Source organism: Lutra lutra, chromosome 1, assembly GCF_902655055.1.
Source record: "Lutra lutra chromosome 1, mLutLut1.2, whole genome shotgun sequence".
NCBI classification, from domain to species: Eukaryota; Metazoa; Chordata; class Mammalia; order Carnivora; family Mustelidae; genus Lutra; species Lutra lutra.
The window spans coordinates 203,406,929-203,433,296 of NC_062278.1; the positions used below are offsets into that span (position 1 = coordinate 203,406,929).

General features: G+C 37.0%; 1 protein-coding gene across 4 annotated transcripts in view; it reads right to left on the reverse strand.

The window, feature by feature from the left end:
- DOCK3 (dedicator of cytokinesis 3) overlaps window positions 1–26,368 on the reverse strand; it is a 564,947-nt gene that overhangs the window by 345,101 nt on the left and 193,478 nt on the right. For all 4 annotated transcript variants that reach the window (XM_047693084.1, XM_047693058.1, XM_047693067.1 and 1 more), the window contains one exon: window positions 19,775–19,830. In XM_047693084.1, coding sequence (XP_047549040.1) covers window positions 19,775–19,830 — 56 coding nt within the window. The remainder of the gene's footprint in view (window positions 1–19,774; window positions 19,831–26,368) is intronic.

Here is a 26,368-nt window from a genome sequence, read left to right on the forward strand (position 1 = left end):
TCACCATACAGTAGTACATTATGAGTTTTTTAAAAATTACTCTGGCAGCTACGTCCAGAATAAACTGTAAAGGGACATGGGTAGAAGAGGGAGAGCAATTAGAAGACACTGAAGTAATACAAGAAAGAAAGCATAATCATATAAAAGTCCCTACTTTTTTCCATGTCACGCTGTGACAAGTTAGGACATAAACTTGCCCTTCTCTCTCTCAGCTGTCTAGTGCTGTACAATGCACAACTCCACCCCATAGACCTTGAGATGCTCAAGTCCTTCATATTGTTCTTTGGCAGCTGATTATCAATAATTATTCCAATATTTCCATCATGAGCATCATTACTGATTCCCTTCCTATTCCCTCTCTCATCTAACCATTTCAAGTCCTCAAATCCCCAACCAGCTGTAGTGACAGTAATGACAAGGTTCCTAGAATACATGCAATAGAAATCCATACAACTATAAGCAAAGTCTGAGGTTGAGTCTGAGAGTAGTTTGCTAAACAGACCAACAATGATATCAAAGGCCAAAAAAAAGGAGGGGGCACGGATAAAAGGATGTCTTGGCCTACATGATCAAAAGCAAGAAACCTTCTGGGTACTGCTGACTTACTGAGAGCTAAATAAACTAAGAGCTAAATAAATCTAGCAGATGAGGAATGGATAGAACAGATGATTTGATTTATTCTGTAGCATCTAATTGGAAGGATCATCTCTAGTCAGAAAACCAGGGCTGCAGAAAGCTAAATGCTCACTTTATTGATGTTCTGCATAAGATTTTAGATAGGGTGGTTGGTGGTTCAGTTGGTTAAGCCTCTGACTCTGGATTTCAGCTCAGGTCATGATCTCAGGATCATGGGATTGAGCCCCAAATTAGGCTCCATGCTCAGCGTGGAGTCTGCTTCTTTCTCTCTTTCCCTCTGCTCCTCTCTTCTCTTTCTTTCGCTTGCTCTCACTCTCGCTCAAATAAATAAATAAATTTTTAAAAAATAAGTGTTCAGAGTAATCTTTTCTTTCAGTTTTGGCACTCAAAGCCCAAAACCAAACTCTAGTTTTGATCCTAATGATTGCTGAATTGCAATGTCAGTTGAATTTGAGGCTTTTCATAAATATTAAGATAAAAGGCTGGCTACTGACTTGGAAAGAATAGTAGAGATAAAAGTATAACATGGGACAACTTAAAAGGACCTAAATGTCACCCTTACTGAACCCTTTGCAATAGAAAAAGGCCCTCCTTCTCTACTGAAGAGGGTGTCCTTGCTTTCCTTAAAGGCTTATAGATTGGCTCACCTAAATTAGTTATCTTTCCAAAGGAAGCCAATTTTCTTAATGCCCTTTATTCCCAACCCCAGTGTCCCATGAATTCAATCTGTTTCCTTCCCCAGCTTTCCCACAATGAATGTGGTAAAAGGCACTGCAGCTATCACAGGCTTAACTCCATGGATTTTCCCTCATAAAGACTGATCTGGTACAACAACTGTTGAATCAGAATGCGACAGTAGCATTGGGTAATGCTGAGACTCTAATATAGTACCATATCCAAGTGGATTAGCTGACACAATCTGGCAAGTTTATTACACTGGACTCCATTTATCATAAAAGGGATGGAATTTGTTTCTCTACCTTCTTTATCTCTGGAAAAATGACCTTCAGTAGACTACCGAATACCTTATTTGTCATCATGTTAATGTGTATAAAATTCAAATATAAGCAAGGACAACACTTGAAACAAAAGAAGTAAAATAATAGACTGGTGCCCATAGGATTCACTGATACTACCAATTACTTCATCACCCAGAACACTGGACTGTGTAGAATATATTCTATATTCTATACAGTTCACTTTTTAGAGTGAACTCTAAAAGAATTCACTATCTTTCTTTTTAAAGACTGGGGTACTATTCACATGATGTGATAAATGCTCTAAACCAAGAACCAATATACCTATGTTTCTCCCAAAGACAGAATACATGGGTTGAGAAAGAAGAGGTAGTGATGGAGGGGGCACTTCTCACTCTCAAACCTGATGACTCGCTTGCAAAATTTTAGGTTCCAATCTCTTGAGGACTTTTGACTGCTGACTTAGAATCTAAGTGAAACATGAATGAACCAGATGAGAACATGATTCAATTACACTGAATCTGAGATTACCATGAGGCCATTTCAGTTTTAGGTTCTTTCTGCCACTGCATGTGTGGCAGTGGGGGAAAGGCTGTTTAGGTATTGGCTGTTGTGTTTAAATTTTGTTAGTCCTCAAAGAAACAGGTTTATTGCAGCATGCAGAAGTGGGAAAAGGCACAGATGGAACCAAGGGGATCCACAAGGAGGATCTTAATAACTGCATACTCTGTGGTAAAAGCTAATGAAGAAAACTATATCATCCCTCATCATACGGAACTACCAAGGGCTCAAAAGCTTAGCTGCGGTACTAGCTAAAGTGAAAAGATCATAAAATTAGTAGTAAAAAAAGGGGCTAAGTAATGAAAATTAATACCTATAACCAGGTAGAGAAACATATCTGCATCACCTATTATATATTATTCCTATTATATATATATATCATATATATTTATAAATTTTACTTCATTCTTGTCTTCCTTCTTCCTTTCTCACCTATTTTTATTTTTTAAAATTTTTAAAGATTTTATTTATTTATTTGACAGACAGAGATCACAAGTAGGTGGAGAAGCAGGCAGAGAGAGAAGAGGAAGCAGGCTCCCCGCTGAGCAGAGAGCCTGATGCGGGGCTAGATCCCAGGACCTTGGGACCATGACCTGAGCCAAAGGCGGAGGCTTTAACCCACTGAGCCACCCAGGCGCCCCTCTCACCTATTTTTAAAGGGAGTGGTGTGGTGATGAGGTTTAACCTGCACTACAGTCCACAAATTACAGAAAAGCAAAACAAAAACATTATAAAGCTAAAAGAGAATATTCTAGAGATTATCAATTTGGAAACATATACTAACTATAAAACCCTGTATAATATAGCTAACGTATTACACAGAGGGAATTCCAGAATCTCCAATTCTAGAATTAGAACAGACTAAATATAAATTCACTAAGTGTCCAAACTGACAAAAAGTTTTTAAAATTGTTTAATTTTTTTAAAAAGAGGTCAACAAAAATGGAAACTAGAAAATATGATTTATGAAAATTTAAAGCACGTTAATGAAATAGAAAACAATGAGAGACAATAGGAAGACTCTCCAACATAAATTCTTTGCTAAATCAAAACAGACAAATTTCAGAAAGAAATAATATGAAAATAAATTTTATTTTTTATTTATTTATTTGTTGTTGTTTTATTTAAATTCAATTAGCAAAAGTATAGTACATCACTAGTTTTTGATATAATATTCAATGATTCATTAGTTGAATATAACACTCAGTACTCATCACATCATGTGTCCTCTTTAGTCATGTTCCATTTGAATGTGACCTTTACTCATTTATATATATTTTATAAATTTTTTATTTCTTTTCAGCGTAACAGTATTCATTGTTTTTGCACCACACCCAGTGCTCCATGCAATACGTGCCCTGCCTAATACCCACCACCTGGTTCCCCCAACTGCCCACCCCCCGCCCCTTCAAAACCCTCAGGTTGTTTTAAAAGGCACAAAAATAATAATAGTATAAAAGGAGGGACATAATCATAAATTGCAGTAAAAAGTTTAAAATATACTAAGAGAAGGATAAAAAACTGTATGATCATTTCAATAGATGCAGAAAAATCATTTAACAAAATATAATATCTATTCATGATAAAAACCCTCAACAAAGTAGGTTTAGAGAGAATATACCTCAACATAATAAAGGAAGACTTTATATGAAAACCCGTAGCTAACATCATCCTCAATGGGGGAAAACAGGGAACTTTTCCCCTAAGATCAGGAACAAGAGAGAAGCATGTCCATGCTCACCACTTTTATTCAACATAGTGTGGGAAGTCCTAGCCACAGCAGTCAAACAAAAAGAAAAGGCATCCATGTCAGTAGGGAAGAAGTCAAGTTTTCGATATTTGCAGATGACATGATACTATACATAGGAAACCCAAAATATTCCACAAAAAAATAGCTAGTACACACAAATTCAGTAAAAGCTGTAGAATATAAAATCAACATATAGAAATTTACTGTATTTCTATACACCAATAATGAAGCAGAAGAAAGAGAAATCAAGGAATCAATCCCATTTACAATGGCACCAAAAGCCATAAGATACTTAAGAATAAACCAAACCATTAGTTTTCTGCCCCTAACTCTCTCTCTTCTGAGATTACCGCAGGCATATATTAGTCCAAGAGAATGATTCCATAAACTCTGTAGGCTGTGTTCATTTCTTTTCATTCATTTTTCTTTTTTTTTTCTCTTCTGACTGGATATTTTCAAGTGACTTATCTTTGAATTCACAGATCTTCTGTTTGATCAAGTCTGTTGTTGACAGTTACAGTTTTTATTTTGTTCACTGTATACTTCAGGTCTAGGATTTGGTTCTTTTTTATGAGTTCTATCTCTTTGTTGAACCTCCCATTTCGTTCATTTGTTCTTTTCCTGATTTTAATATCCATCTATGTTCTCTTGCAGTTCTCCTGAGCTTCCTTAAAATAATTATGTTTAATTCCTTTTCAGACAATTTATAGATCTCTATTTCTTTTAGGATGGTAAGTGGAAAATTAATGTACTTCCTTGATTTTCTCATTCCCTGAAATTTTGCATTGCTGTTTTTTATTCAAAGAAGTTACCTTCTCCAGTCTTTACTGAGGGCCCTCAGAAGAGAAATGCCTTACTAGTCAGTCCAAGAGTAAATTCTGAAGCTCTCTCAGATCTTTTCAATGTATGCTCTTGCTCCACATCTCTGATTCCCTCTTTAGTGAGAATTAAGACTGCCTTCTCTTGATGTCACAAAGCCAGGCCAGGTGCTGACTGACAATTTCTCATTTATTTCCCTTAGAGCAATACCCTAAAATGCTCGAGTTGTGTGCCTTCTCCTGATCCTACAGAGCTTATCCGGCTTTCTGCAGAATTACAAGCCATATTCAAAGGCTTGCAACTCACCATTCATGGGGCACATGTGATAAAGGTGATGCAGTTATAGGAAGGGTAGGTAAGACATGCAGAACATTTTAAGTGTCCCTGGGCCAGTTGGAGGAATCTGTAGGAAAATGTTTCCACTAGCTCATGGGCAGTCTTCTTTATAGGAGTCTCTAAAGTGGTTAAAGTTAGTCAGATCTGTGGTCCTTTGATGATTCCTGAGCCCTGGTTGCTATGAGTCCCCTTATCTCTTACCTGCTCCCCACCTCTCTCAACCACTTGCTGATTACCTCAGGATTCTAGGTATGATGAGAGAAAAAAAAATGGGTCTCTAGAGCAGCATCCTACCAAGTACTCATTCACTATGCTCTCTCATTCCCCCCTGTGGGAAATTATAGACCAAGTGAATCTCTCTTGGCAATGAGCTTGTGACACCTTTGGGACAGATGACACAGGTAAAGTTAAATTGTTCTTACCCTCTTAAGTGCAACTATTCTCAGATTTTTTTTTGCTTCAACAATGTGCTAACATTTACTCAGTGGAATCACAGCAATGCAGAAATGGAAAACAGTGTAAAACTTCAAGAGTAGCATCCTGAAAATAATGTCCATTATGTAAGTCCTGCATCCAGATTCCACAATGGTAATCTTGATCATAGCTGGTTGTCAAGATTGATGTTTCTGTGAGGAGATGGTAGAAAACTCCTATTCCACTGCTTTGCCTGTCACCCTTCAAGTCCATTTTTTTTTTTTTTTTTTTTTTTTTTAGAAATCACAAGTAGGCAGAGAGGCAGGCAGAGAGAAAGCAGGAAGCAGGCTCCCTGCTGAGCAGAAAGCCCGATGTGGGGCTTGAACCCAGGACCTGGGATCATGACCTGAGCCGAAGGCAGCGGCTTAACCCACTGAGCCACCCAGGCGCCCCTCAAGTCCATATTTTTACAAGCAAGTTTTATCAGCTCTTTAAAACTCAGTCTCTACATTAACTTTTTCAAAGTCTAGAAATAGTGTGAAGTTTACTAGATTCATTCTATAAACTAATCTTTATACCAAAACTAGCCAAGGATATTACAAGAAAAGAAAATCATAAACAAATATCATATGTATACAGAGAAGCAAAAATGTTAAAGATTATATAGGAAAATAAAATTAAGTAGTATGCTAAAAATATTAAGACCATGAAAAATGTATCCCAAGATACAGCACTTTTAGAGTAGAATTGTTGATATATCAATTATATTAATGTTGCCTCAAAGATTTCAATGTCATTTTCCAGAAGCCTTTTCATACTGTCTTAAAAATAGGTAGTTTAAATGAGTACTGATTTAATCAAATGCTTCTTTGCATCTATTACATCTACGGCATGCCCACAACCCAACCTCTGTCATTCTGCCACTCTCATGATAATGTGAATGTCAAAAAGAACAACGCTGGTTTGGAAAACAGTGTAAAACTTCACGAGTTGCACCCAAAAGAGAATGTCTATTAAGTCCTGCACCCAGATTTATAGAACCATTCCAGCTTTTATCCTTTCAGAAAACTGGTACCTTAGCTTTTCCTTTCATTCTGTGAACTACCTTAAATCTTTCCAATAATTTTTAAGGGCAATTATTTTAATTTCTATTTCTAGGTCAACTACTCTTTTTTTTTTTATTTCTTTTCAGTGTAACAGAACTCATTGTTTATGCACCACACCCAGTGCTCCATGCAATACGTGCCCTCCATAAAACACACCACCTGGCTCCCTGAACCTCTCACCCCCCTGCTCCTTCAAAACCCTCAGATTGTTTTTCAGAGTCCATAGTCTCTCATGGTTCAACTCCCCTTCCAATTTCCCTCAACTCCCTTCTCCTCTCCATCTCCCCTTGTCCTCCATGCTATTTGTTATGCTCCACAAATAAGTGAAACCATATGATAATTGACTCTCTCTGCTTGACTTATTTCACTCAGCATAATCTCTTCCAGTCCCGTCCACGTTGCTACAAAAGTTGGGTATTCATCCTTTATGATGGAGGCATTATACTCCATAGTGTATATGGACCACATCTTCCTTATCCATCCATCCGTTGAAGGGCATCTTGGTTCTTTCCACAGTTTGGCAACCGTGGCCATTGCTGCTATAAACATTGGGGTACAGATGGCCCTTCTTTTCACTACATCTGTATCTTTGGGGTAAATACCCAGTAGTGCAATTGCAGGGTCATAGGGAAGTTCTATTTTTAATTTCTTGAGGAATCTCCACACTGTTCTCCAAAGAGGCTGCACCAACTTGCATTCCCACCAACAGTGTAAGAGGGTTCCCCTTTCTCCACATCCTCTCCAACACATGTTGTTTCCTGTCTTGCTAATTTGGGCCATTCTAACTGGTGTAAGGTGATATCTCAATGTGGTTTTAATTTGAATCTCCCTGATGGCTAGTGATGATGAACATTTTTTCATGTGTCTGATAGCCATTTGTATGTCTTCATTGGAGAAGTGTCTGTTCACGTCTTCTGCCCATTTGTTGACATGATTATCTGTTGGTGAGTGTTGAGTTTGAGAAGTTCTTTATAGATCCTGGATATCAGCCTTTTGTCTGTACTGTCATTTGCAAATATCTCCTCCCATTCCATGGGTTGCCTCTTTGTTTTGTTGACTATTTCCTTTGCTGTGCAGAAGCTTTTGATCTTGATGAAGTCCCAAAACTTCATTTTCGCTTTTGTTTCCTTTGCCTTTGGAAATATATCTTGAAAGAAGTTGCTGTGGCTGATATCGAAGAGGTTACTGCCTATGTTCTCCTCTATGATTCTGATGGATTCCTGTCTCACTTTGAGGTCTTTTATCCATTTTGAGTTTATCTTTGTGTACGGTGTAAGAGAATGGTCGAGTTTCATTCTTCTACATACAGCTGTCCAATTTTCCCAGCACCATTTATGGAAGAGACTGTCTTTTTTCCACTGCATATTTTTTCCTGCTTTGTTGAAGATTATTTGACCATAGAGTTGAGGTCCATATCTGGGCTCTCTACTCTGTTCCACTGGTTTATTTTTTTACTTAATTTAAAGAGTGAGTACATGCACATGCAAGTATGGGGAAGGGCAAAGGGAAAGGGAGAATAATTTTGAAGCAGACTCCCTATAGTAGCAGGGTCCCAGGACCCTGAGATCATGACCTGAGGCAAAATCAAGAGTCAGACACTTAACCAACTGAGCCACCCAGGTACCCCTCATCTAGTCTTTTTTATTCGGTATGGCTATGGATAAGGATTATGCCCCATTGCTTATCATCAGAAACCTACTATATTAGTATCAAATTGTCAGACACTGAGCTGAAGATGAGGACACACAGGAACATTCCTGGACCAAGTTCATTAATTTTGTTAGCATCTTGCCTATATATTCATAGGTATGTTATGGGAGACTGTCATGTGCTTTGCAGAAACCAAAACACATTATATCCATTTCACTCGCCTGACTTAGTCATGGTGAATGCATGACTCTTATCAAGAACCACGGTCTTTCTTAAATGTTCAAAAACCATCTGTTCAATTAAAGCACTTCTCAAACATTAAATTAACTTTCATACTCCTGAGTATTTGTAAGGCAAAATGTTACTAACAAAAGAAATACTTATATAGGGACTTAACTGATTATCTTAATCAGAGCAAAAAGAATATGAATTTTAATTCATAATTTAATACAGATCTATAGTGTGTGTATACACATGCATTTCTCTTTACCTTAAATACTGAGGAGATATCCACAAGTTAACAGTCTTCCCATCAGCAAGTGAAGAGGCTTTGCCTGTTTTACTCTAGTAGTATAAATAAGTTCATTACAGAAATTATATGTATGTGTTTTTAAAAATCAAAAACATAAAGAAGTAAAAATGAACATAATGTACCAAATATACTACCTATTAATATTCAATAAGCACTGTTGTATAGCCACTCTGGAAAAATTTTGCTGTGAAAAAACAAAGTAATGAGTTCAAAAAGTTGTAAGCTGATGAAAATTATCTAGTAGAGGGGAAGTGGAACATTTAGAAGTTATTGCAAGAAGGAATTCTTTAAAAATCACTTTTGATGTTCCTCTCCAATGAAGACGGAAGTTATTTTAGCAAATATACAAATAAAAATAAAAGTGCCAGAGAGGGGACACCTGGGTGACTTAGTTAAATATCTGCTTTTGGCTCAGGTCATGATCTCAGGGTCCTGGGACAGAGCCCTACATCTGGCTCCCTGCTCAGCGGGGAGTCTGCTTCTCCCTCTTCCTCTGCCTGCCGCCCCCCTGCTTGTACTTGTGCTCCCTCTCTCTGAAGTAAATAAATAAAATCTTTGGGGAAGAAAGAAGAAACAAAAGTGCCAGAGGAAAGAAATGTTACACATTAACTAGTACTTAAGTTGATGTTCTCATGGGTTTCTTACAGCACACATGTATGCTCCTATGCGCATCCTCCCACACACACTCACCCCACTTTGAAACCAGACTCATTAAACCAGAGCAGAGAGGCAATATCCCAAAAATAATAAAATACAAATAACAGAACATACGAGGAATATATCACTGACCTATCTGTAATACCTCGTGTCACCCTCTTAAAATAAATTTAGTCCATTATAATTTGAACCTAGACACATTTTTCTTTTTTCCTTTCTGTTCTATTGGTTTTAGAGGTAGAATTTAGTAATTCATTAGTTGCACATAACACCCAGTGCTCATTACATCAAGTGCCCTCCTTAATGCCTATCAATTATTTTTCAATTAAACTGAAATTTAGTTAGTGACCAGTAAAACTGACAGCTCCTAAAACTACAGAAGTTGGCTATTCCTAGTTTAAATCATAACACTAATTTCCCACAATTTAAAAATAAAAAATATTTATAAGTGTTTCATAATGTAATGATGTTACTACATAAATGTGTGGAAGTGACCTCCTGTATATTGGGCCTTATGTTATTTACTTCTTCCGAGTAAGGGAGCACCATTAGCTCAGAGCCCACCAGTGCCAAAATTTTATACATCCAACTGCTTTTAGTATAACCAAAAGAAGCTTATTTTTAGCCATTTAGAGTTGTCATTTTACATTAATGAAGCTGCACTCAGAACCTGCTACCCACAGGCTAGACAAAGCCCAGTACTAAAAAAGACCACAAATTGCTGTTGTACTACAATGCTCTCTGACCCAGAGATTTCTCATCTTTCAGATGAGTGATATAATCTCACTTAGCATAATTATGCTATGTAAAATAAATCAAGCAGAGAAAGACAATTATCATACGGTTTTACTCATATGTGGAATATAAGGAATAGTGCACAGGGACAGGGAAGGAAAACTGAATGGGAAGAAATCACAGAGGGAGAAAAACCATGAGAAACTCTGGACCCTGGGTAAAAAACTAAGGGTTACAGAAGAGAGGGGGGTTGGGGGGATGGGGTAACCAGGTGATGGGTACTAAGGAGGGCATGTGTGGTGATGAGCACTGGGTGTTATATGCAACTAATGAATCACTGAACACTTTATCAAAAACTAATGATAACTGGCAAACTGAACATGAAAAAAAATATTGAGGTCAGATGAGTAACATAATCTAGACACACAAATCCCTTCTCTCCCAGGGGTTCCTATGCCCTCTTCCTGTTATAGGGATGACTCTGCACTGCTGTCTCTGGGAGGTCTCCAGCTGTGAGGGACTTACCTTAACCTCTCAAAGCTCTACCTAAATAAATCTCATAATGTGTTCCTTACATTTCATAGTCATGTCTTTTTTCTTAACAGCCCTGAAATCTTCAAATTTATTACAATTGTATATTTTTTCAGTGAAACTTTACAAAAAGTGATGACTATACTTGAATCATTTTAGGAGAAAACCCAGATGTCAAGAAAAATTTTAAAAGCTAACTGAAAAATATGAAAAATACAAAAGTTCCCTTAAGAAATTTTTCACTGATAGCCTCGTCAAGTAATTTCATGTCCTGTCAACCAAACAAAAAACAAAAAGTACTTCAGCACAAATGTGACAAGTTTTCCAAGAAGCAGATGATAGGCCTTACAAAGCATCAAGAGCACAAGGTCATCTTCTCACAGGTATGGCAGGATACAATGAAGAAGGCACATGATAGAAGCACAATGCATATTCTCTGATTGAGAGGCCCTTGGTCCTGCCTAATATTTACTAAGGTAGAGTCCCAAGTCCCAGTCTTTCTAATCTTATCAAGCCCTGGGACAACATGCAGAAGAAATATGAGTGTTTTAATTCACAACACAACCCATGTAGTATTCCAATCCAAAATCTTGAATCTAACCAGGAGAAAACATTTAGACAAATACAAATTGAGGGACTTTTGCAAAACAAGTACCTGGGCACTTCAACAATGTAAATGTCATAAAAGGAAAAAAGAACAGACTTATCAAAAAGAGAAAGGACCTAAATAAATAAAATCACATGCGAGAAAGGAGAAATCACAACCAACAACATAGAAATACAATTACAAGAAAATGTTATGAAATATTACATGCCAACAAATCAGACACCCTGGAAGTAATGGATAAATCCCCAAAAACATATAAATCACCAAAACTTGAACAGACCCATAGCCAGCAAAGAAACTGAATCAACAATCAAAAATCTCCCAAAAAACAAAAGTCCAGGGCCAGATGGCTTCACAGGGGATTCAACTAAACGTGTGTGTGTGTGTGTGTGTGTGTGTGTGTGTGTGTGTGTGTGTAAAACATGTGCTTTATTTATTAACAATCTTATCCTAAGTATCCTCTCCTAAATTATTCAAGAAACAATTATGTAACAAAAGTGATTCTATACCCAGAAGACATGAACCCATTTACACTGAAACCTTATAATCACTTATTCTTTTTTTTCCTTTTTTTTTCTTTTTGAAAAAAATTTTTACTGTATTATGTTAGTCACCATACAATACATCATTAGTTTTCGATGTAGTGTTCCATGATTCATTGTTTGCATATAACACCCAGTGCTCCATGTGATACCTACCCTCCTTAATACCCACCACCAGGCTCACCCATTACCCCACCACCCCTCCCCTCTAAAACCTTCAGTTTGTTTCTGAGAGTCCACATTCTCTCGCGGTTCATCTCCCCCTCCGATTCCCCACCCCTTTATTTTTCCTTTCCTTCTCCTAATGTCCTCCCTGTTATTCCTTATGCTCCACAAGTAAGTGAAACCAGATGATAATTGACTTTCTCTGCTTGACTTATTTCACTCAGCATAATCTCCTCCAATTCCATCCATGTTGATGCAAAAGTTGGGGATTCATCCTTTCTGATGGCTAAGTAATATTCTGTTGTATATATGGACCACATCTTCTTTATCCATTTGTCTACTGAAGAGCATCTTGGCTCTTTCCACAGTTTGGCTACGGTGGACATTGTTGCTTGAACATTGAGGTACATACATATGACCCTTCTTTTCACTACATCTGTATCTTTTGGGTAAATATCCAGTAGTGCAATTTCAGGGTCATAGGGTAGCTCTATTTTTAATTTTTTGAGGAACCTCCATACTGGTTTCTGAAGTGGCTGCACCACCTTGCATTTCCACCAACAGCATAAGAGGGTCCCCCTTTCTCCACATCCTCTCCAACATTTTTAATTTCTGGACTTGTTCATTTTTGCCATTTTGACTGGTGTTAGCTGGTATCTCAATGTGGTTTTTCCTTTTTTTAAATTTAAATTCAATTAACTAACAGATAATACATCATTAGTTTTTTGTCTGTTTGTTCATTTGGTGCAAAAGAGTGGTTTATTAAAGCACGGGGACAGGACCCATGGGCAGAAAGAGCTGCTGCAACAGGGTTGAGGGGTGGCTGACTATATATTATGGGGGGTGGGGAAAGTTAGAAAAAGGGAGGTTTTCAAAATGATTTTCATGTTAAAGACTCACAGGATACCAGAGGCCTTGCCATGATCAAATTAAGGTTGTTTTTCCCTCTAGCAAGGCATTAACATGAAGATAGTTGGGAGCTTCCTAGAGGAACATTATACTCTTCCCCCTTCAAGTATCTGTCAATGGGCTACAGGTTATACGGACATTTAATTGTATCTACATTTCCTTCTAGAAGCTAAGTTATTGATAGAAATGCTTTGTTCTTGTAGATTGTTAATTAGTTTTTGATGTAACGTTCAAGGATTCATTAATTGTGTATAACATTCAGTGCTCATCACATCATATGCCCTCCTTAATGCCCAGCACCCTGTTACCCCGTCCCCCCTACCCACCTCCCTTTCTGTAACCCTCTGTTTCCGGAAGTCAAGAGTCTCTCATGGTTTGTCTCCCTCTCTGATTTCTTCCCATTCAGTTTTCCCTCCCTGTCCCTATGACCCTCTGTGTTATTCCTTAGGAAGAATTAATACCTATTCTTCTGAAATTGTTTCAAAAAATAGAAATGGAAGGAAAACTTCCAAACTCATTCCATGAGGCCAGTATTATCCTGATTCCAAAACCAAAGACCCCACTAAAAAAGACAACTAGAGACCAACATCCCTGATAAACATGGATGTAAAAAATTCTCAACAAAATACTAGCAAATAGAGTTCAACAGTACAATAAAGAATCACTCACCACGATCAAGTGGGATTTATTCCTGGGTTGCAAGGTGGTTCAATATTTGCAAATCAATCAAGGTCATACACCACATTAATAAAAGAAAGTATAAGAACCATATGATCTCAACAGATGCAGAAAAAGCATTTGACAAAGTACAGTGTACATTCATGAAAAAGCCCCTCAACAAAATAGGTTTAGAGGGGACATACCTCAATATAATGAAGGTCATACATGAAAAACCCACAGCTAATTTCATCCTCAATGGGGAAAAACTGAGAGCTTTTCCCCTAAGGTTGGTAACATGAAAGTGATGTCGAGTCTCACTACTGTTATTGAACATAGTACTGGAAGTCCTAGCCATCAATCGGACAACAAAACGAAATAAAATGCATCCACACTGGCAAGGAAGAAGTCAAACTTTCATTCTTTATAGATGACTTGACGTAGAAAACCCAAAAGATTCAACCAAAAAAACCTGCTTGAACTGATACAGGAATTCAGTCAAGTTGCAGGATACAAAATCAATGTACAGAAATCTGTTGCGTTTCCATACCAATAATGAATCTTTTCTAAAAATTTTTTTATTTGAGTATAGTTGACACAGAATATTACATTACTTTCAGGTGCACAACACAGTGATTCAACATTTCTATACACCATGCTGTGCTCGCCACAAGTTTTGTCACCAAACAAGACTTTTACAGTATCACTGACTACATTCTTTATGCTGTATCTTTATTCCCCACAACTTATCCAATCTGTAACTGGAAGCCTGACAATAATTAATTCTTGACTGGATCCTATACCAGTCATACCCCCACCAAAAAAAGCAAACAGACAAAAACAGCTGTAAAGGACATTCTTCGGAAAATTAAGGATATCTGAATATAAACTAGATATTTTGTAAGTACTATTTGTATCATGTTTAATTTCTTGAGTATAATAATTATACTGTGATTATGTTAAAGAATGTCTTTTTTCTTAGAAGACACATACTCAAATATTTAACAGTCAAGTCTCAGAATGTATAAAACTCACTTTTATGTTAGGGCTGAGAGAAGAAAATGAGCTCAATATGGCAAAATATTGGTAACTAGTAAATCTAGGGGAATGGATATGCGCTACTTACATTATTCTTGTAACCTGTCTATAGATTTGGAATTTCTCAAAATAAAAAACTAGATAAGAAGATGATTTTTTTTTTAAATTTAGATTCAGGTTAGTTAACATATAGTATAGTATTGGTTTCAGGAGTAGAATTTAGTTATTTGGCACTTAGATATAACACCCAGTGCTCATCACAGAAAGTGCCCATCATCCATTTAGCCCATCCCCAAATAAGCCCCCTCCAGTAACCCTGTTTGTCCTCTAAAGTTGAGTCTCTTATGGTTTTGCTTCCCTCTCTGTTTTTATCTTATTTTTCCTTCCCTTCCCTTATGTTTATCTGTTTTGTTTCATAAATTCTACATGAGTGAAATCATATGGTATTTGTCTTTCTCTAACTAACCTATTTCCAATCAGATGATTTTTTTGAAGGTTTATTTATTTGAGAAAGAGAGAGAGCAGTGGGAGGGGCAGAGAGTAAGCAGGGGGAGAGGCAGAGAGAGAGAGAATCTCAAGCACACTGCCCACTCAGTGAAGAGCCCAATGTGGAGCTCCATCTCAGGACCCTGAAATCACGGCCTGAGCCAGCTGAAATCAAGAGTGAGACATTTAACCGACTGAGCCACCCAAGTGCCCCAGATAATTTTTTAAAGGGACTATGCAGAAAAATTATCCCCAAACCAAGTGTTGCCATCTGCCATTCAGTTACGGTTTAAGGGCCAGAACTTGAGTCTTTACTGTTTTCTACTTCTCCTTTTTTCGTTTTCTCTCAAATCTCTTATTCAGGCTTTCACTCTTACCACTCTACACTGCTCCTAACAAGATCTTCAATCTTATTCTTCTTCAACAACACCAGATATATTTGATTAGTGTATCCTGTAAATAGTTTCTTCGATTGGTCTCCAGTACACTACTGTTTGATTACCTACCTCCCTGGCCACAACTTTTCAGATTCTTTTCACTGATTCTCCTCTTCATCTTATCTTTAAACACTACAGTTCCCCAGTATTCTGTCTTCACTTCACTTCTTCATCTATAGTAATTTCTTTTCTGTTCTTATTCATGTAGCTTTATATGTCATTTGAACGCTAATGACTTCCAAATCTATGTCTAAAGCTCCAAACTTTCCCCAGAACTCCACATTTATGTAGTCAACTGCTTACTTGACATCTCCACTTGATTAAGAGTCATTTCAAATTTAACATGTTGATCCTAAACATGTTTGATCCTAAAACTGAATCCTTTTATTTCCTCCCCAAAACATATCCCTTCCCAAACTTCCACTTTTCAGTGAATGGCAAGCATATCCTCATAGTTATTAAAACAAAAAATCCTGCAGTCATCTTAAATTCCTCTTGTTGGGGCACCTGGGTGGCTCAGTGGGTTAAAGCCTCTGCCTTCAGCTCAGGTCATGATCTCAGGGTCCTGGGATCGAGCCCCGCATCAGGCTCTCTGCTCAGTGGGGAGCCTGCTTCTTCTTCTCTCTCTGCCTGCCTTTCTGCCTACTTGTGATCTCTGTCTGTCAGATAAATAAATAAATCTTTAAATTCCTCTTGTTTCCTCTACATGCTCAGCAAATCCTGTCAGCCCTAACTTCAAAATATATACTATCCCTTATCACTTCTTATCACTCCAGTGGATACATGAATCCAAGTTACCATTTTGTCTTCCACGGACTACTATAATATTCTACCAAGTCTCCCTGCTTCTGACCTTTCCCCACTGTAGTTCTAGTCTCAACAAAGCAACCTAGAATAACACTTTTAAAATTAACCACATCCCTCTTCTTTCTGAAAGTGGCTTCCTAGCTCATTCAATAAAAGATAACACCCCTGATAAGGCCTACAAGGCCTTGCAATATTTATCACCTTGCTGCCACTCTGGACTCCTCTCCTTTTACTGACCTCACTTCCACACACACCATCTGCCTTACTATACCTGAACAAGACAGGCACACTTTGCACATAAAGGATTAGAGTAGAGATAAAGCTCATGAATTAGAAGTATTTAAGGGCTTGGAACAGGAAGAGGACTCTGAGAGGAATAACAAAGGGGGGCCCAAGAGGAAGAATGGAAACAAGAATAGTCATAGAAATTAAGGAGGAAAAAAGACACTAAAAAGAGATATATCATCAAGGTAATATTTATAAAAGTGGAGGGAAAAAGATAAAGGAGAATTAACTTATAGCAGGGAACAGAGTAAAAATACCATGCATAAAGAAATGGGAAATATATTAACCCATTATAGTTGCTATTTCTGGATGGCAGTATCAAGTGTTTTTATTTGTTCTTATAACATCTGTTGTGTTTTCAGAAGTTTACACTTTTGCCCACATACCTTTGGTTGGGTCCTTTATCCAAAGGCATGGCCCTACATATAGGATATATTCCTTTAGAGATCTCAACAGAAGGCCCAAAATTTTTAGCAAGGTCCCTATAACTTTCCAGTTCTTGAACTCTAATATTTTTCTCACCAATATTAAGTGGCTGGTAAAGTCTACTCAGTTTGCTAGTTGTACACTTCTACTAAGATTCCTTGAGTTTTATACAGCCCAAAAGAAGCTAGAATTCGTTCAATTACTTAGGGGGAATTTGTAAGCAGATTAAGGTCCTAATTCTCTGAGGTTCTCTACTCTCTGGGTTTTAACCTCTTACTTCTTCTTAGTCTCCCTGACAGTTCCAAACTTCAACGTCTATTTCCTCATTCCTGAAAGACTATCACTTTCTGTTTAGGATCTGTTTGCTGCATCACATCAGAGCGAGCTGAAAAATTCTCTGTGGAAAAAAAAAAGCCAAAGTAAACATGCACTCTTCTTCCCATATGAATTCCCCCCTCCTTCAAGAATCGAAGTTCTTCAAGATCCTCCCTACATTTGATGAAGAGAAAGAGAGAGAGAAAGGCAAACCAAGAAACAGACTCTTAACTATAGAGAACAAACTGATTACAGAGGGTAAGTGGGGTGGGGAGATGGGTGAAACAGATGATGGGGATTAAAGAGCACACTCGTTGTGATGAGCACTGGGTGTTGCATGGAAGTGCTGAATCACTAAATTCTGCACCTGCAACTAATATTACACTGTATGTTAACTAACTGGAATTTAAGTAAAAACTTGGGGAAAGAAGATCCTCCTACACTGACTGCTCTTCAACACCTGAAGACAGTTTTTTAAAATACTTTCTTCAGACTTTAGAAATATTTTTCTGGAAAATCAAAGTGCAGGAGATTTGTATACTGAATTGATCTTATGTAGCTTTCTAAGGTGTACATCAAAAAGACAGTTTCTCTGCTTCCTTGGAGAAAGAGTGCTTCCAACAAATATGGCTCCCCTGTATAACTCTTTAAGCCATTCTTTGCCTTTCTGAAACAAAGTGAATCTAGGTATGGATTTTTCTGCTAGCAAAGTAGTCCCCAATTTCCTTTACAACTATTATAAATAGGAAAGTTGCTCCTGGATTTAAGATGAGTCCCTTGTTATCAGAAATATATGATTTTGCTGGCATTTTCTGAGGCACTGTTTCTTGATCCCTAAACACTCTATCTCCTTTTCTCATCTCACCTCCGTGTAGTTTCTGCCACATTTCAGTTCTCATTAGTCCCATTATTAAACTAAGTGTTATTAAATTAGGGTTATTATTTTTGTGTTTCAAGGTGAGCCATTCACATTCATGAAGTTATTTTCTTAGTACTTTCAGAAATGTATGCCTTCATGGTCCTTGTTTAGACACTCCCTTTTCATTTTTACACAACTTCTATCCAATCTTGATGGTTTTGGCACTCCTTACCTATAAATTTGAGGTAATAGATTATATGTTGCAAAGGTTCACTAAAAGGATTTTCAAGTTTCCTGTCTCTACATTCTCATGTCTGGTATTTTATAAAAGAAGAAGAGGAACAATAAAGAGTATTCTGGTCATGCATTCATATTAGAATCTTCTTAATTATAGTCTTATTATGCCTCAATAACAAATTTTATCTTAGAAGGCATACCAGTCATTTACTAATACCTCTCATCTCTAGATCCACCCTTCTAAGCACCGACTCTGAGGCTGGGATTTGCCAACTTTGCCTCACAAGCTCCTATGTCTGGTGGAGGGCATTAGAAAGATACTGTGGAAAAGGAAATAAAAAGTGTTACTGTGGTTTCTATAAACCATTCCACCAGAGAAAGTTGGTTCCAGCCTCCAGTTGCTTTTGACATTCCCAGAAACAACTTCACTGCCCTTCTTCATACATATCAGCAGGAGCCATGTGATTTCATCTCCTCAGAATTTGAGCTCTAGTGTCTCAAGACCCATCTTCTAAGTTCCTGAGTTCTGGTACGCCCAACCCATTATCTTTTGTTCCCCCAGCCACTAGACTCCTTTCTACAGTTATTATTTTGGGTTGTATTGGCATTTCCTTTTTTTTTCTTTCATTTTTTCAAACATGTGTGTTTGAAACTCCCTACATTAAATTCTAACTTATAAAGTGACTTATAAGTTTCTCTTTTCCTGACTCAACCCTAACTAAACTCTGATGTTTTCTCAACCTCTGTTCAAAAACATTATTTCTAGTACCAAAAGCTATCATATATAATATCCTAAATTTTATATTTTAAAATGATTAATTTTAAAAATCAAAATTTTATAGTAGCATTTATATTTATTACTTTTAAAATTTGGACATGACAGTAAAGAATTTCTCAAAATCACTCATAATCTGAATGTACAAAAATAACAAATGTTAACATTTTGATATATTTACATCTTGTCTCTCTTCTATTAGAGATTGCACTTGTTAACCTATCAGAAACTATTCTCATAATGCAAATAACTATAAAAGACATGCTGCATGCATAACTGTTTTTATAAAATTCACAACAATTCAGGTTACCTTTCTAGTATACAAGAAAACAGATTAAAGTTGTCAGTATTTAAGAAATAGTGTGGCCTCAGAATTATATGATATATAATAAAGCAATAAAGCAAATTTATTTTTGGCAGGAAAACATCCTAACAACATATTTTATACTACAAACTTAAAAGAAAAAGGCCTTCCTTTGCAACTTCTAAAAATTATAAATAAATTTAGTAAGGCCAGCTACTCACCCCCTATTACTGACAATTGCCTTTTTCAAGTGAATGTAATTTGCAGGAAAGATCCCCTGTAAAAGAGAAAAGATTTCCCATTAGAAAAGGAAATTCGTGATTACCATCTCAAATATATTAAAATAGCAGCCGGATTTCAGCATGGAAATACTCTATCGATAATACAGTAGATAGGGGTGCGTGGGTGGTTCAGTCAGTTATGTGTCTGCCTTAAGCTTAGATCATGACCCTGGGTTCTGGGAAGGACCCCTGCATCCGGCTCCCTGCTCAGCAGGAAGCCTGCTTCTTCCTCACCCTCTGTTGGCCGCCCCCTTGCTTGTGCTTGTGCTCTCTCTTGCTCTCAAATAAATAAAATCTTTTTAAAAATACAGTAGATATCTTAGTGTAGCAACCACTTTGCATATTAAGAATGCAAAGTTGCACAAACTATATACATTATATAGGAATTTCATTGTCATTTGTACTCAGAGTCCATCCTCAGGGGAAAACTGTGATCTTAGGCAACTACCAAAAAGACTTTTTAAGTTACAGATTGGGAATATTCCATTTAATCACTCTCAGGATATAGACTTATATACAGAACTTGGCCTGTACCTACAAAACCAACAATATTACCTAACCAGCTAATATCACCTATGTTATCCAGCTCTGAGCTGGAGAAACAATACTCAGACTCTGGCTCACATTTATATTCATAAGAATGAATCAATTTAGAAGTTTTTATAAACATTTCTTCTTTTACTCTTTCATTATAGAGTTTCCATTTTCATATTTGCTATAATTTGATTTCAATTCCTAACAGATAAAAAATGAATTGTTTTTAAAAACAATTAAGTTTTCTAATCAGTGCTTCATTCCTTTTCCTGATGTATGAAACTCCCTTCAAATAAAACACAATGGCCTAAATTTTTTATATTCTCTGGCCTCCACCACTGCTAATAATAAATCTATATGAGACTAGGCCATCAGCAGCTGGACTTTATAGTTTTCAATGTACAGATTTCTCACCTCCTTGGTTAAGTTTATTCCTAAGTTTCTGCTTGCTTTCACTGCTATTTTAAATAGACTGCTGCCTTCCTTTTTTCAGGTATTTCACTGTTAGTGAACAGAAACACAGTTAAATTCTTTGTGTTAATTTTGTATCCCATAACTTTACTGAAGTTTTTTTTTCTTTTTTTAAAGATTTTATTTATTCATTTGACAGAGAAAGAGAGATCACAAGTAGGCAGGCAGGGGGGAGGGAAGCAGGATCCCCACCGAGCAGAGAGCCTGATGCAGGGCTCAATCCCGAGACCCTGAGATCACTACCCGAGCCAATGGCAGAGGCTCAACCCACTGAGCCACCCAGGTGCCCCTTTACTGAATTTTTCATTGGTTTTAACAGTTTTTTGGTGGAGTCTTTAGGATTTTCTACATATATCATATCATATGCAAGCACATACAATTTTATTTCTTCCTTTCTTATTTGAATACCTTTTGTTTCCTTTTCTTACCTGCTGTTCTGGCTAGGACTTCCAGTATTCTGTTTAATAGGAGTGGTGAGAGTGAGCACCCTTGTCTTGTTGCTCCTCTTAGAGAAAAAGATTTCAACTTTATACCACTGCATATGATGTTAGTTCTGGACTTGTCATATCACGGCCTTTCTTATGCTGAAGTATATTACTTCTAAACCCAAATTGCCAAGTTTTATTCATTAAAGGATTCTGGATTATGTCAAATGCTTTTTATGCATCTACTGAAATGATTATACAATTTTTATCTTTCATTCTATCAGTAAGATGTATCAAATTTATTAGTTTGGTAATGTTAAACCATCCTTTCGCCCCTTGATATGATCCTTTAAAAGTGCTGTTAAATTCAGGTTGCTAACATTTTGTTGAGAAGTTTTGCATCTGTATTCCTCAGGGATATTGTCTTTGGTTCTCTTTTCCTTTATTGTCCTTATCTGGCTTGGGTATCAGGGTATTACTGGCCTCATAAAAAGAGTATGGAAGTATTCCCTCCTCTTCAGTTTTCTAGAAGAGTTTGAGAACTGGTACTGACTCTTATTTTTTTTTTAAGATTTTATTTATTTTGCAGAGAGATCACAAGTAGGCAGAGAGACAGGGGAAAGCAGGTTCCCTGCCGAGCAGAGAGCCTGATGTGAGACTCGATCCCAGGATCCTGAGATCATGTCCTGAGCCAAAGGCAGAGAATCAACCCACTGAACCACCCAGGTGCCCTGGTATTGACTTTTTAAAGTTTGGTAGAATTCACCAGTAAACTCATCAGGACCTAGACTTTTCTTTGTTAGAAGATTTTGGTTGCTCATGCAATCTCCTTACTCACTACTTAGATGATTAACAGTTTTTTTTATTTCTTCCTGATTTATCCTTGGTAGGTTATATGTTTCTAGGAACTCACCCATTTCCTCCAGGTTATCCAATTTGTTGATATTAATTTGCCATAGCATTCTCTTATAATCCTTTCTATTTCTATGGTATCGTTTTAAATGTTTCCTATTTCATATCTCATTTCATTTAAGTCTTTCCTTTTTTCCCTTAGTCTATCTCAGGATTTGTCCATTTTGTTTATCTTTAGGGGAAAAAAAACCCTGTTCTTAGTTTTGTTAATCTTTTCATAGATTTCTGGTCTCTATTTCACTTTTTCCACTCTGATCTTTGTTATTTCCTTCCTTCTGCTAAATTTTAGCATAGTTTTTTCCTTCTTTTTCTAGTTCCTTGAGATGTAAAGTTGGGTTGTTTATTTGACATCTTTCTTTTTTCATATTGTAGGCATGTATTACTATAAAATTCCCTCTTAAAACTGCTTTTGCAGCCTCCCATAGTATACTGTTTCCATTTTAATTTGTGTCAAGGTATCCTTTTATTTCCTTTATGATTTTTTTGACCACTGGTTATTCAGAACTGTATTGTTTAATTTGAACATATTTGTGAATTTTCCAGTTTTCTTCCCATTACTGATTTCTACTTTCATACCTTGTAGTCTAAAAAAGATATGTAGTATAATTTCAATCTTCTTAAATTTGCTAAGCCTTGCTATGTGACCTGTCATAGGATTTATTCTGAAGAATGTTCCATTTTCAGTTGAGAATAATGTATATCCTGCTGTTGGTGGATGAAATGTTCTATCTACTTCTGTGAGGTTCGTTTGGTCTAAAGTACAGTTCAAGTCCAATGTCTCTTTGTTGATTTTCTGTCCAGATAATCTATCTACTGAAGTCTCCCACTATTATAATCTAATTCTCCCTCTAAATCTGTGTTTAATATTTATTATATATTAATATATTAGTTTCTGATGCACCTTTATGAACGATATATCTTCTGGTTGAGTTGATCCTTTTATCATTATATAAATGATTTCTTGATATCTAGTTATACTTTTTGACTTAATGTCTATTTTACTCAGTGTAAGTATAGCTACTTGTGCTCTCTATGGGTTTCCACTTGCATGAAATATCTTTTTCTATCCCTTTACTTTCAAGCTATATGTATCCTTAAAGCCGGAGTAAGTCTCTTATAGGTGGCATGCAATAAGCTGGGCCTTGTTTTTTAATCAATCCAGCCACATTAGGTCTGTCAATGAGAGAATTCAATCTATTTACATTTAAAGTAATTATCGATAGGTAAAGACTTACTAATGCTATCTTATTATTTCTAATTCTTTTATAATTGCTTTGCTTCTTTCATCTTTTGCTGCCTTCCTTTGTGAACTGATGATTTTCCACAGTGGTATGTTTTGATTCCTTTATCTGTCATCTTCCAGGATTCTGCTGTAGGTTTTGCTTTGTGGTTACCATGGTTTTATGTAACACATCTTATAAGTCTATTTTATACTCATAACAACTTAACTTTGATCATCTATAAAAACTCTACCCTTTTACTCTCCCCTGCTTTGATTTTGATGTCACAATTTACCTGTGTTTGTATTTTATATTTTAAAATTACTATAGCTATGTTTTTAATACTCTCATCTTTTAATACTAGAGTTAATATACCATCATATCATAGTATTAGAGTATTCTAAATCTGACTACATAATAACCTTTACCAGTGTGTTTTATATTTTCATGCTTTCATGTTCTTAATCAGTGTTCTTTCATTCAGCTTGAAGAACTCCTTTTAGCATTTTGTAAGGCAGGTCTAGTGGTAAATTCCCTCAGCTTTTGTTTAGTTGGGAAAATTTGTATCTCTCTTTCATTTCTGAAGAACGGCTCTGCTAGGGTAAGTATTCTTGGTTGGTGGGGCTTTTTAAAATTTCAACACTTGGACTATCTTACCCTACTCTTTTATAGCCTGTATTATTTTTGCTGAGAAATCCAATGGTAGTCTAATGGGGGGGGGTAGTTACCTCATAAGTTACCACTTTTGTTTCTTTTGCTGCTTTTAAAATCTTTCCTTGTCTGTGACTTTGACAATTTTATTATAATATGTCTTGGAGGGGATTTCTTCATCTTCAGTTTGTCTGGTAACCTATGAAGACTATGAACTTAGATGTCCAAATTTCTCCCTAGATTTGGAAAGTTCTTAGCCATTATTTCTTTAAATAGGTTTCCTGACCCCTTTTCCCCCATCTTCTCCTTTTAGAACTCCAATGACTCACAAATTGGTCCCACTGATATGTACCACCTATCATGAAGTCTTTCTTTACTCTTCCTCATTTTTTTCTTCTTTTCCAGTCAGGTTTCCTCTGACTGTATAATTTCAAAGTTCCTATCTTTAATTTCACTGATTCTTTCTTCTGCTTGATCAAACCTACTGCTGATGTGCTCTATTACATTTTTTTTTTCCATTTCATTTACTGAATTCTTCAACTCCAGAATTTGTTTGGTTCTTTTTCATTATTTATCTCTTTGATAAAATTGATAAATTTTTATATTGTTAATGTACTGTTTTCCTGATTTCACTGAACTGTCTTTCAGTGTTTCCTTTAGCTTATTAAACTTCCTTAAAAGAGCTTTTTTGAGGGGCACTGGGGTGGTTCAGTTATTAAGCACCTACCTTTGGCTCAGGTCATGATCCCAAGATCCTGGGATCAAGCCCCACATCAGGCTCTCTGCTCAGCGGGAAGCCTGCTTCTCCCTCTCCCACTCCCCCTGCTGTGTTCCCTCTCTTGCTATCAGCGGGAAGCCTGCTTCTCCCTCTCCCACTCCCCCTGCTGTGTTCCCTCTCTTGCTATATCTCTCTTTGTCAAATAAACAAACAAAATCTTAAAAAACAAAACCAGCTTTTTTTGAATTCTTTATCAGATAAATTGTAAATCCCCATGTCTTTGGATTCAGTTACTGGAAGATTATGTGGTCCTTCGGTGGAATATGTTTTCTTGGGTTTTTTTTTTTTTTCTTTTCTTTTTTTAAATTTAAATTCAATTAGCTTCCTTAGTTTTTCATGTGTCTTGGAGTTCTGTGTTATGGTCTTCAAATTTGAAATAGCAGTCACATGTCCAGACTTTACTAATTGCCAGCAGGGTAGAAATACCTCCCATATTCCTCTTAAGAGATTCTGTAATTTCTCAAACCTCCCATGAACCTGCTCCATATTTCTTGCTCACTTTTGTGGCAGAATTCTTCAGCATGAATGCTTTCTATTGATTCTACAATGCACCAGGCTGAGTGCTGACAGGCTCTCTTGTGTCATCCCAAAGGTCGCACTATAACTCAAGTTTGTGGTCTCTGTACTACCGATTCTGCCTGCTTTCCATGTGTATTCAATAACAGTCTTCCAAAGCTTGCTCTTGCCACCATCTTAAAGAGCATGTACAGTGAGCCAGCCGCAGCATAGGGGACATAGGGGATGGCGGGTAGTATGAGGCACAAAGCACTGGGATGCTCATGGGGCAGTGGGGGAATCCAAAGGTGGGACTTTCCAAGCAGTAAATGGTGGGCTTTTGATAGAGTCCGATGTACAGGAGGTTCTGTGTCTCTTTAATGCCACCCAAAAATCCTATGCGCCTCTTTCTACCTCTCAGTCATGGTACTCCCAATTTCGTACTCTGGAGAGGGCAAGACAGAAATGAGACCCTCTGGCAGCATCTGCAGAACTGGAGAAGCTGGATCCTCACTCACATGCACTCTTGTCTTCACAGGAGAAATCATGGGCCTAAAAGGATTTCCTCTGGCCTTTATCTGTGCTGTCTTGTGGTAAAGTTGACATAGATAAAGTGAAATTTTCCTATTAACCACTCCAATGTACCCAAACTCTTACTTTCTTCTCCAAGAAAGTGCTGGATGTTCACCTATAGAAACCTAGACATCCACAAAGTTTCTCTCATCCAAGGGAGATTGTCTTCAGAAGCTCCAAGATGACAAAAGGGTCACTTCAGGATACACATCTGGGACTGGGGTCTATCTGCCTATTACACAATGCACAGGTAGGTGAGACTTCTCCTGGGTCCCTTGTTGTATGATGAAGGATGCTACAGGTCCCCAAAACACTTTTGTTTGTGGATGGAAACAAAATATTTGTTTTTGAGAGTGAGAACAAAAACTAGGGACATCTTATAGCACCACGAAGCTGACATCAAGTATACCAGTAATACATTTTATACATTGGCCCATAATAAAAGATAACTTATGTCAACAGGGAATCCTAATAT